At 36.9% G+C, this 12,430-nt stretch overlaps 1 protein-coding gene across 6 annotated transcripts in view; it reads right to left on the minus strand.

Annotated features, from left to right (window-relative positions):
* The window catches only part of CHD9 (chromodomain helicase DNA binding protein 9), a 49,402-nt gene that overhangs the window by 25,913 nt on the left and 11,059 nt on the right, over positions 1 to 12,430 (minus strand). For 3 of the 6 annotated variants that reach the window (XM_039352408.1, XM_039352407.1, XM_039352410.1), the window contains exons 5-12: positions 5,932 to 6,266; positions 2,625 to 2,736; positions 2,341 to 2,487; positions 2,088 to 2,156; positions 1,938 to 1,993; positions 1,291 to 1,408; positions 870 to 956; positions 260 to 397 (exon numbers count right to left, since the gene is read on the minus strand). In XM_039352408.1, the coding sequence (XP_039208342.1) occupies positions 260 to 397; positions 870 to 956; positions 1,291 to 1,408; positions 1,938 to 1,993; positions 2,088 to 2,156; positions 2,341 to 2,487; positions 2,625 to 2,736; positions 5,932 to 6,266 (1,062 nt within the window). Of the gene's footprint in view, positions 1 to 259; positions 398 to 869; positions 957 to 1,290; positions 1,409 to 1,937; positions 1,994 to 2,087; positions 2,157 to 2,340; positions 2,488 to 2,624; positions 2,737 to 5,931; positions 6,267 to 8,482; positions 8,773 to 8,849; positions 10,077 to 12,430 lie in introns of those variants that run through there. The other 3 variants (XM_039352412.1, XM_039352411.1, XM_039352413.1) reach the window with 2 other exon arrangements.

Here is a 12,430-nt window from a genome sequence, read left to right on the forward strand (position 1 = left end):
CATGCGGGGGGGGGGAGGAAGGGGGGAGAGGGTAACCATCAGGCTTCCAGGGTCTTACAATCCAATCCAATCTAATCTAATCTAATCCAATCAAACTCATTCCTTGTCTTATCCTCATTATCAAAGATCAGAGAAGAGAGTTCTAGATTTTATTTATATGAAGGAGCCGAGATGGGATTTTCCTACTCAAACGAACCTCATGATACTATTTCTAGTAATATTTCTCAGTAGAATGGTTAGTGATTTCTAGTTGTCTTACCAATTGTCTTGAGTCAAGCCTTAAAGCTTGCAGCTGTTCAAATTCTTCTATTTTTCCTTGGTCTACATCTTCTTTCAATTCCCATGTGCTGTCTTCATATGGCAAGGAGCACCACTTTACTAAATAGTAGGTAACATGCTGCAGTGGGGGGGGGGGAAATGACTTGGGTTATCCACTCAGCCATCAGGATTCTCATGTATAATTACTGAATATAAATCTTCATTAGATTCATGCATTGTGCTTCCTTTCCCCACCATTTGTCTTTTTTCTTTCCTATCCCTCAGTTCTTGGATGTACTGAATATTAAATTTGTTATTTACCTATTTATTCTGTCCTTACATTTTATTTCTATAGCTCAGAACTAATAATCTGAAAATATATATATACGGGTCATGTCAGTGGTGGGATTCAAATAGGTGAACAACCGGTTCTCTGTGTGGAAGCCACTTCCGGAAGTCCATTCAGGTGCTGGGCAACAAAAAATTAGCTACCGGTTCTGCCAAAGTGGTGCGAACCGGCTGAATCCTACCACTGGGTCATGTACATATTGGTGTATGTATGCTTTAGTTTCAGAGCCCCTAGTTTATATATGACTTTTTTCAAATTATACCTCTCCAGTGTCTTTATCTTCACAAAAGGAGACTTCTAAAACCCGGTCTACTTCAGTATAATCAGGATTAAAAGATTCTTCCTCCATCTAAAAATTAAAATATGTATATTTTATTTACCTGAAGAAGCTAACACAGTGACGAGCTTGAAATAACAGTCTGCAATGCATTGTGATTGATTCATATTACTGGCTATACCTAAATTATTAATAGCATGCCTTGAAAAAAAATTGTCCTCTTCCCTTTTTAAAAAGAGAAATCCATTTATAAGATTTGACTACTAAAAATGAACAAGGCAAATATATTCTTTGCAAAACAACACCCAAACTACAACATGACAAACAGCAAATTGTATAAAGCCCTAGTAATCAATACATTAATTAGTTTAGCCAGATTTCTGTGTAGATTTTTATACATACTCACATCTGCAAAAAAATGGGCTCTCTGTGCTTGCCTCAGCTTGAACCGTTTGATTTTCTGCTGGATTCTTTTGTCCTTTAAAAGCTGTTGCTCTGTGGCCCATTCACAGTGGAGGTAGGAGCTAGCATTACAAAACGATGTGGTACATATTATTGCAAGCATAGGTTTTTATATAGGCTTTTATGACATTTCACAACTTGCACAATGAAAAGTGAACTTCACTTTTTGTTAGAATTACATTCTAGAGATTTTATTTAGAGCATTTATTTCCTTGTTCTTGAACTCAGGAGTGAAGTCAAAGTGCATACATAAAATAGCACACCCGTATTATTTTAGAATTAGATCTCTACAACAAGCTATGGATCTGACTCATAAGCAGGAATAAAACATTCTCCTTCTACTTGCTAATTGCTACTGCAGCACTGAGACAGTTCTACATGGGCAAAGGAATTTCAGAACAAAGGACAATGCTGTTCTAAGGTTGTCTGACATTTTTTTAAAAAAATTTTTTTTTACAAACTCAAGTAGAAAGGTATGCTATTAATTTGGATAAACACTGCAAAATGTAGAACCCCTTCATACAGTCTTATGAATTTAATTAGATATGATGAAGTAGTTAACCAAAATAGCATTTTAACTACAATACTTACTAGTTTTTGTATTTAACAAAAAATTCTTCGGCTTCCACTGACCCAGTCCCTGGAATCTGAAAATGTACATCGTATCCTGTTTAATATGCATTGACACACTTTATTTTAATTATGAATTAAAAACTCATGAATACCTCCATTTTTACTCACTTCTTTTTTTACAATTCTGGAAGATAAAATTTTATCTACAATCGCCGCATCTTCTTCACTTGGATTCTCCTGTTTAGATGAAAACATGAGCAACATTTTAATCATCTAAGAATTATTCCCATACAATTTCACACTACAGAGAAGTTTTGATAAAATATATCTGTAATCATTGCTACCTACATAGAAAAAAACCCCAAACTTGTCTCTTAAACTTATATATAAGACATAAACTGCCCAGATAGATTTTACTTACTACAAATAATTGTAAAGGTTGCTCAGCAGGCAAAGGAGCAGAATTTTTTTTAATTTTTACAGAAACTTTGGTTTCTTCCTCAGATTGCTTTCCTTCACCTTCTTCGGCATATTTCTTCCTTTTAACTTGTCGATTCGATCTTCTCTTCTACAATAGAATGACATGACTTTAACCAATCATTTGCAATCTTATTCCTTCTCTCTCTCTTTTTTTAAGGATTAGGGTAAGACAGGTTGACCCTGTGTTAATAGCTATTAAAAAAAAAGATCGCTTTTTTTAAATACCTGTGAACCTTCGTCTTTGAAGGGTTGCTGAGAAGTCTGTTTCGCATCAGACAATTCGTCCGAGGAGTCATTTTTTCTCTTCTGTTTTTTACCCAGGGTAATAATAAGCTTGCTGTTTTGAGACAAAAGACACTGTTACCAGTGCAGAAAACTCAAGCCAGGATGGGAATATGAAACATCAAGTCACATACAAACTTTTCTTACTGTTATTAAAATTAGAGTGCTTGGTGAGTTTAATCACTGAAAGTAGAAGTATTATTTTGTGGAGAACAAATAGAAGCACTAAATATTTTACATATAAAAGTTACTGAAATGAAAGTAAATTTAATGCACATACATTGTATATGAGTATTATTATTTACTCACAATCTAGAATTAGCATACCATAACATTTCAGGTTGACAGTTTGGATTTCAGATAATCAAGTAGCACAGAAACGATTTCATTACTAGCAACTGATGATGGCTGCATGAATTTAGGGGAAAATTATATTCTAATGCAACAGCATTAATTATATCTCTGCGTTTATACTCAAAAGGTTACAGAAAAGAGAGCAATATTAATCTCACTCCCTCTCGCTTTTAATCAGAGGGCCACAGAGACATATAATTTTCCATATTTAAAATCTGACAAGAGCTGCTTTTCACTGCATTTTTAAAATATTCACAATGTGATTACAATCCAACCCCAATTTAGATAAAGAGATGTCCTTAGATGCATACTTTACATATTACAGATTGGATAATTACACACCATGTAGAACTGAAAACTGCTTTAGAACAGACCTTTCTGTTGATCCAAAGCCCTGTGGCCCAAATAATTTGGGCTTATTTTATATACTGTAAATGAATATATGATATTCATTTGTTGCAACTAATACTGTAGTTGCAGCAAATGAATATCATATACAGTATAATGTATTTTTACATCTCTCTCTCTCTCTCTCTCTCTCTCTCTCTCTCTCTCTCTCTCTCTCTCACACACACACACACACACACACACACAAACAAACAGACACATATAACATAGCTAACCACTGGAAGTTAATTAAAAAGCATGATATGTAACTGGCTCAATTTCAACCGCACTACATTAAAATTAAATAAATGTGACCTTCTATGTCTGAATTAATAAAGTGCAGATAATATTAGAGTTAAGCAACAATTCATCAAGCTTACAAATTTTGCCACTTAACAATAACTTATATGTAGACACAGAGTACCTAAAACCAAACAAGCAAGCAAAGAAACAAAAGGCACGATCCAATTCAATTTTCTAACCTTACAAGCTTTAAGGACAGAATCTTATACAAAAGACCTTAAGCCTGAACTGTACTTCTGAGTTCCTTAAAAAGAGTCCCAAATGTACATCTCCTGTTTGAGCGAGTATTCATGTAGTCATCCAACCATATGTCCCAAGAATCATGTCTCTCTCCAACTTTTAATTTGCAACACAGAGTGCTCTCATTTGGAAATTATACCATAATTGGATGTTGAATCAAACAACATGCATGTGCCATATATGTAAGGTTATAAGGTTAAGTATTGTTAATTTAAATATATGAATAATTAGCATTCCTAACTTCAGAAATCAAGGTGATATTTTTAACCAAGTGAGACCCGTAAAGGTTTTGAATGCTGTGGTGTCCAAGAACAAAACATTAATTAGAATTTAAACAGATTGCACAAATAATCTTCTACTTCCATTTTTGCGGGGGCGGGGGGGAACTATGGCTCTTTTATGATCTGTGATCTTCAACTAGCTGAGCATGCTGACTCAGGAATTCTGGGAGTTGAAGTTCCCAGATCGTAAAAGGGCCACAGTTCCCCACCCCTGCATTACTGAATCAGTTTCAGCCTTCAGTTTCAGCAGAGGGCAGGAGATGGAGGCCACTGGGAATTGGGTTTTGTGCTACTTGTAAGCAGGCTGCATGGATGTGCCTTTCGAGTAGTTCATGAAATCCATTTACTGACAAAGTAAACAATTAATCAGCAGATAAATCCATACCTGAAAACAAGCTTTAAGCCATAACCTTGATCCTTCCCTTTCTTTTTAAATAAAATAAACGTCCCCTTAATCATCAAACTACAGCTGCTGCAGTCAGACCATTCTGGCAAGCTTCCATACTGCACATGATTCATCCTGCCAGCTTCATGACTCATAATTCTGAAAGCCACCTAAGATTACATAGATCAAATCCATGTCTGTGTGCCTCAAACCACCATGGACGTGCCTACCCAAAGCATAGACATTTGTGTCACCTTGCAAAAACGTACTAAGGTTGGTTCAAGTCCACTTTTAGCCATGGAGCTCATTGGGAGATTTTGAATCAACCATTTTTTCTCAACTCAATTCGCTCTGTACCCTGATTGCTTTTGGATAAAATTGATGGTGCTTCGGGGGGGGGGGGGGTATAATGTGTGCTATGTTAGCTCCAAGAATAACATGCAATATAAACCCATAACACACGCACACAGGGAAAAATCACGTAAGCTAGATTTTTTTAAAACAGTGTAATGATTAATACCTAACTCTCTCTCTTACTAGTCCAGTGGTTCTCAACCTGTGGGTCGGGACCCCATTTGGGGTCGAATGACCATTTCACGGGGGTCGCCAAACAACGCAGTCCGCCATTTTTTTCCCCCTTGTCCTTAGCTGTGCTACTCCCTTTTATTCTATTGGCTTTTGAAAGCCAATAGAATAGACTCTCTTGAATAGAGTCTAATTCTATTGGCTTTCAAAAGCCAATAGGAACTGTCCAGGCTGTCTCTGCCCTGCTGAGCCCACCAAAAGTCCCATTCTGCAAACGGTGCTGCACCAGTTGAGTAGTCCTCGACTTACGACCGGTTGAATAGTCCTCGACTTACGACCGGTTGGGGGTCGCGGCATTAAAAAGTTTGAGAACCACTGTACTAGACTGAGGAATGGACAGAACTAAATTTGAGTGACAAATATGTCAATTATATTAGTAGTTCAAAAACATTCTGTGGTGATTTATTTGATGTTGGGGTATTCTTTTTGCATATAACACCGTAGAAAACTTTTATTTATTACTAGATTTATCCCTCTCCAATTGCCCGACTCTGGATAGTTCAAAACTGGGCTACAAGCTCAGTCTACATAACGTTTGTAGAATATATCTACTTTTTAAACTGCTGAAATATTTGAAATCTGCAACATTGTCTTGGTTGTGCCATCAATCATCATCATCACCACCACTACCACCACCATCTGAATTAAAGCCCAAATGGAGAAAAAAAAAAAACATACAGGGATAGGGCATAAAGGAAAATACGAGCCAACTTACCCGATTTTTGCCCTTTCTTTAGTTTTAGAAGAACCAGTTTTGGGCTTTTTGCTTTCTCTGTCTTTTGGTTTGGATTTAGCTTTTCTCCCCTTTTTTTCTTCTTTCCCCTCTGCTGAAGCACTTGGGAAATTTTCCGGACTCATGACTCGTGGGATGTTTCTCTCCCCTCTCTCTTTTGCTTTGGCTATTGCCTCGGATATGATGCGATTGGCTTTTTCTTGCTTACTTTCGGACTCCACTTTTTTCTTCTGTTTCTTTTCAAGCATTGATTTCACCTGGGTATTTTGCAACTTAGTGTATACCCCGGAACCGTCTGCTTTCTTGGCAGAGGGGGGCTGCATGGGGAAAAAAAATAAAATAGGTTACTCATCTTAGATAAAGCTGCCGAGGCAACTCAAAATCTCAGGGCAAGCTATACGAGGACCTCAAAATAATAGCCCACAGGAACTGCTCCCAAATACAGGTAGTCCTCGACTTACAACCACAACAGAGCCCAACACTTCTGTTGTTAAGTGAGACATTTGGTAAGTAAGCTTTTGCCCCTTTCTACAACCTTTCTTGCCACCGTTGTTAAGTGAATCTGGCACCCCCATGGACTTTGCCTGTCAAAAGGTTGCAAAAGGTGATCACACAACCTCGGGACCCAGCAATGGTCATAAGTACGGGTCAGTTGCCAAGCAGCTGAATTTTGATCCCATGATCAGGGGGATGTCACAAAGGTCGCTCAGTGTGAAAAACGGCCATCAGACACTTTTTTCCAGTGCCATGATAACTTTGAATGGTTGCTAAATGAACTGGACTCCCTGCACAGGGTTCCAGCACTGAACAAAAATTCTATGCATGTTTACGCAGAATAAATGTGTTCTAAGGGACTTGCTTGCTTCCAAGTTTAGAAGGGCAGTTCGACAAAGCTGTTTGCAGTGGAGGTGAGGAAAAGCCGTGGATTGTTTGACACCTCCAAAGTTTTAAGGGAAGAGTGGTTAGGAATATATCATCTCTTTTCTGGAGGCTCTTTTTAAAGTTTCCTTCCTCCATTCACTGTATTAAGCGGAAAAATCTCTGTAGCAGAAAGGTCCAATTCTGGGGCCTTTTAAAGGAATACAGGATTTTCAGCAGTGAAAGAGTATTTTGTTCTTATTTTCCTTCACGCAGTGGATCTGGAAGCCAGAATTGTTTCTAGAGGTTAGACATTTGACACTTTTATGCAGATTCAATAAAAAAGGAAATGCTTGAATCATATCACAAATTTGCTAAAAATCATTTTTAATTGATCATTTAGTGATGATCAAAAAATCGTAACAACGGCAATCATATTCCTGAAGAAAAAAAATCCAATACTCTGACTTCTCTGTAACATTTGGGGGGGGGGGAAAGGATACCTAGCTTCATTTACAAGAAAATTGCTTCATATTAGGCCCAATTTATTTTGTGCAATAAAAACAAAAACAAGCATCAACACGTTAAAGGCAGATAACATGTTTAAGTGCTTTCTCCTCCGTTGCAATTGGTAGTCATACTTAAATATAAAAGACAGCATAGTTACAAATCATTAAATCAAAACAATGAAACATATTTTGGGTTTTACAGTTTTTGACTTTTGAATCTAAAACTTCTGTTGCATAAAATGTGCAGGGCTGGGGGATTAGTGAGCATGCACAGATTCACAACAGAGGATCAGCAGCCTTCTAGACAAGGGTCTAGTTTCCAGTCTTCAATCACAAATGTGGGTGGGCCAGTATAGCATTCCTGCTGCAACTGCATTTATCCATATTCTCCATTTTAATTTTTGTTTCCTTCTTTTCTGCTCTATTTCCCCTGAGTCATAAATTTACCTCTGCAGGCCCACTCATATTTTCATCATTGTGCATACAAATACAAAAGTATTTTAAATATATTTTTTGTATAACTGCTTATTATTCTCACTACCTTCTCTCTTGAATTTTTAAATGGAATAAGATTTCTTAACAGCACTTTTTTCCTATCTGAACAAGCAGAATAGTATAAAGAACTCCATGGAAAGGAGCAATAGTACATTATCCACTGCTCTACGCACTGAGTAAAGTTGGATGTCAAATGATGTACTGATGAAGCATCAGGAAAAATCATACTTACATAACACACAAGTTAACGTCATAACATAATCTGTACGTAAAGCATTGTTTTACAGCCAGACACAAGGCATTTGTGTAGAATAGACTTTCACTGCAACGCTATGCCTTTTTACACTAAGATGATCCCAATCAATCAGTTATGAAAATACCCTTTGTTTAAAATTTCATGTATAGCGGATTCACAGGAAACAGTTCAACAGTCCCTTTTGTCTGACCGTTGTTTCTAAATGTTCTCAGATTGAAATTCCTGATTGCAGCATAAACAATTACAGCAGCTTTTCTGAGACTGCATGGAAAGACAGTTTTAAAAAGCACCATGCAAGGAATGGAAAGAATTTCCTATCCAAACAGGGAGGGGGAGGGGAGGGGGGGGGAAAGGGGAGAAGGAAAAAAAAGAGAAAGAGACATATAAAGAGATAATAATTATGTTGTGTTCTCACCCATAAATGTGCCTCTCACTACAGCAAGGGAGAAAGTCAGGAATTTCCAAGTACATTTTCAGGACAATTCTAGTTTGCTTCACTGGATACATTTTTTTTCTATAAGAGCCTCATCCAAGCCCTAACCCACAGTGCTGCGGCACCAGGAAGAAAGCAGGGCTTAGGATAGCTCAGTAAAATGCCATCTCAAGGCCAGCAAGCTACCACAAATCCCCGAGATTCGAGAAAACAGCAACAAGCTCAAGATGGCGATACAGGCACGACTCCCGTAGCAGCAGCAGCCAGTAATAAGGAAGGTTATTCAATCCCATTAGCCTTTTAGCCCAAAGAACCCCTCCTCCTCCCACTCATTCCAGCTTTCACTTACCCTTCCTCTTGGCCTCTTCACTGAAGACATTTTTGGCATGAGACAAAGGTTGCCCTCTGGTTTTTCACCACCCGAGGAGGTAGGTAGCGTTCAAGAGAACGGCATTGAAAGAAGATTGCTAAATGGCCTATTTAAGGCAGCCAAAAGCCAAGGCAGACACAGCCTTCTGCAAATACACATTGTGATTTATCAACATATTTCTTCCTGGACTGGCATTAAGTCTCCTTCCTCTGCTAGACAAGTACAGCCTCGGCCATTCCGGGACGACTGGGCTTTCAAAAATAGCTGCTAAGCAGAGAGCTAGCTTCCCACAAAACACCAAAAGAAATGAATGCACAAAGCATCAAAATGCATCGGCGGAGTGAATATTAGAGATGTCGTTAAAAATACTGACTCCTTCTGCGGAACTAGGCCAGCAGATGGTGCTACCAGTTATTATTCCATTAGACTCTGCAATTTAACCCTCAGTGGACTGTTCTTCCCTACATGTGGTAGAAGAGTTAACTCTTAATTCTTCCACCTTCTGCAACAGCTCAAATACTACTTTTATGGGTGACATACTCAAGGAGCGTTTAAAACCTGACAAATAACTTTTTCAAAAGAACCCTATCATTGTTTTGCCAGAATTATTTCTGTAATTATTGTCAGACGCTCAGGAACTGCACAAAGATTTTAACTTGATGGGTTCAGAAAGAACAGGAACTGTTTATACAGTATTACTTTGAACTGGTGTTTAAACTCATTATACCTTGTCTAATCTAGAATTAATCTTCTATCTTCTTTTCATTCTATGATATTTGGGGACAAATTAGGTAATCAAGAATATTTCCTAAAACATCATCCTCACATTTTTGTCAAGGAAAGAAACAAAATATTTATAATTATCTTAGTGGCAAAAAGAGTCTGAAACTATGAATGTATTTAAATATTAAAAGCAAAAGGTTTTAAAAATGATTTTGGGGTTGATCAACATTGATTATGTCTTATTAATACGCAATTGAATTAAGCATCGCTAATAGCATCTAAAAGTGCTATTTGCTGCTTTGCTGGTTTTATTTACATATAACTCAAACCTAGAATTTAAGAAGTTTGGCTTAGAATAAATAAATGAACCCCTTTCCTCTGCAAACAAACCAGGAAAACTCCAGGTTTAGTTAGCATAATTTGTTACCTCCTAACTACCTAAAAATCAAATCCAATGAACAAACCACAGATTCGGATTCCAACTTGCTGGAATAAGCACAAGCCAGAGATTCCAATTTAGATAACACTAAATGTCAGTTTTACACCACTGGAATATTGTGGACAAGGACAAGGACATATAACATTTCTGATGAACATTGAAGTCCTTTCTTCTTTAGCCCAAATATGAATAGCCCAAATAATATGAAAACAATCATGTTCTTGCTTATAGTCTTGGAAATCTTCCACAAAACATGGCATTGTCTACTTTGAAGAAATATTTCTTTCAGATCTACATCACCCTAATACTTAGGATAGCAAAGCCACATTTAAATATGAAATCTCAAAGATGAAAAGAGTGGAAAATAAATTGCAAGATCATACTACACAGAGAGAAGATCACAAAGCCCAATGCAGAAGAAATGCTGTAAACGGTATTTAAATAGTTATACACACTATTTATGAAACCAGTGGAACTATTGAAGTTAACATATTTTCCTTAAATGGTTGCAGTGACAAAGAATAAGGCTAATGAGTTGACCAAATTACATAGAAATACATAAAAAAATAAACTTTTCAAGTTCCCAATTGTGGATGCCGAATTTGTTGAATAAGAATGTACAATAATCTTAACAAATTCATTTTTTAAAAAAATAAGACAGTTCTATTCATTGCTTGTTAAATACTCCCAGAGAATAATAAAATACATTCAGATTCAGAGAATTCTTAATTATTCTCAAGCAAAAGTTTAATGAATTTAACAGGATTTGCTTTCACGTAATCGATTCAGGATTGTGGTAGAAAACAGGTTCAAGGAATAAGAGAGACGACAAAAGTCAGAAAAAAAGGGGGGATCAGAAATAATTAAGGGATCATATCTGATGCTTATCTCAGCTGAACCCATAATTGGCATACAGTCTCAAGAGGGCTGCCTATCCTGGCCTATTGATTCTCATGAACTAATTTTGAAATTAGTCATGTGCAGATTAAAACATAGTGCAATATATAGACTTTACATACCTCGGTCAAATTTCATTTAGTGGGAATTGTAACAAAGAAAGCTAGCCGTCAGCATTACTTCATTAAGTAAGGGACAAACGACTGAATTCACTGGACTCATGATAAACAATGGCTTGTTATTAAGGACATATACTACAATAAATAACAGGCTTACATACTCCCCCTTTCTCTTCTCCAATGAGCACAAGTTCTTTCTTCTGTACATGACAAACTATATTCAATTTTAGGGATGGTTTGAGACTTAAGCTGGCTTGTTTCAATACATCATAATTAAGATTCAATACAGTTCGAAGTTCTGTTGTAGTTCAAAACTATGATTAATAAAAATTAGTAATATTCGCATTAGAGAAAGAAAAGCGAAAAAAGGAGGTGAGAAAGAAGAACCCAAGGTTTGTTAGGAATTGCTCTCATCACTTCCTGGGCATCCTTTGGCTATGTGGACTTCAACTATTAGAATCCTCGGCAATTACCATGTTGGATGGGACATCTGGCAGTTCACACATTTTACGTATGTTTTTGTATTACTGTGCAAAAGTTGTTTTCCTATCACTGCACCTCTGTTTCAGAAAATTATTCTTCAACAGAATGGTTAAATCTCAATTCAGAGGCAACTTTGACTTGGGCTTCATCTGACTTTGATCCCAAAGCATTATTCCTTAGATATACTGTCATGAACCATGAATTCCAATTTAGTATGCTCCCTTTTCCCACTGCTTCCTGGAATCCACTTCCTGTTTATACTTTGCTTTAAGGAGGAACAGAGGACGCCAAGAGCACGAAAACTACTGTTAATGACTCTGCTTTCAGTTACCGAGTTTCCTGGCAGTGCAAAGCAGCTTCTGCAGCACAGGACAAGTAATAGCTAGGATCATATTTCAATTCTGGCTGCCAGTTCAGGACAAGAAAACTTTCTCCTAATGCATAATTGGCGACAGAGAGAACCACTGTCCTGAGAATTCAAAAAGTAATATATTCATAAAAATCCATGTCAATGTTTTTGCAATATATTTATACTGCAATGGCTAACTTGTACGTATCAAGAGACTTTGGAAATCGGTATCTGTTCACTTTTGAGCAAAATATTATGCAAATTATGCAAATTTATCTCTCTCCCCTAGCTATCCTAGACCTTTCCCTGCATATCTTCACAATAGCAACCTGCTACTAAAAAATTACACACATTTAAAAACTCTTAAAGACTTATATTACTAATGGGTAACTTAAATCCCATTAATTTCAATAGTCCTTCTCTAAGTTTGACCTAGTCTGGATCCTATATATTCTTAGTGATTTATAGGCCATCTTATCCATCCTTCTTTTGCAAAAGGTTTTAAGCATTCATACTACATTCATATATGATTTTATCTAGAGGCATTGTT

Source organism: Crotalus tigris, unplaced genomic scaffold (genome assembly GCF_016545835.1).
Source record: "Crotalus tigris isolate CLP2741 ecotype Arizona unplaced genomic scaffold, ASM1654583v1 scf7180000018432.44079421565:4894166, whole genome shotgun sequence".
NCBI lineage: Eukaryota > Metazoa > Chordata > Lepidosauria > Squamata > Viperidae > Crotalus > Crotalus tigris.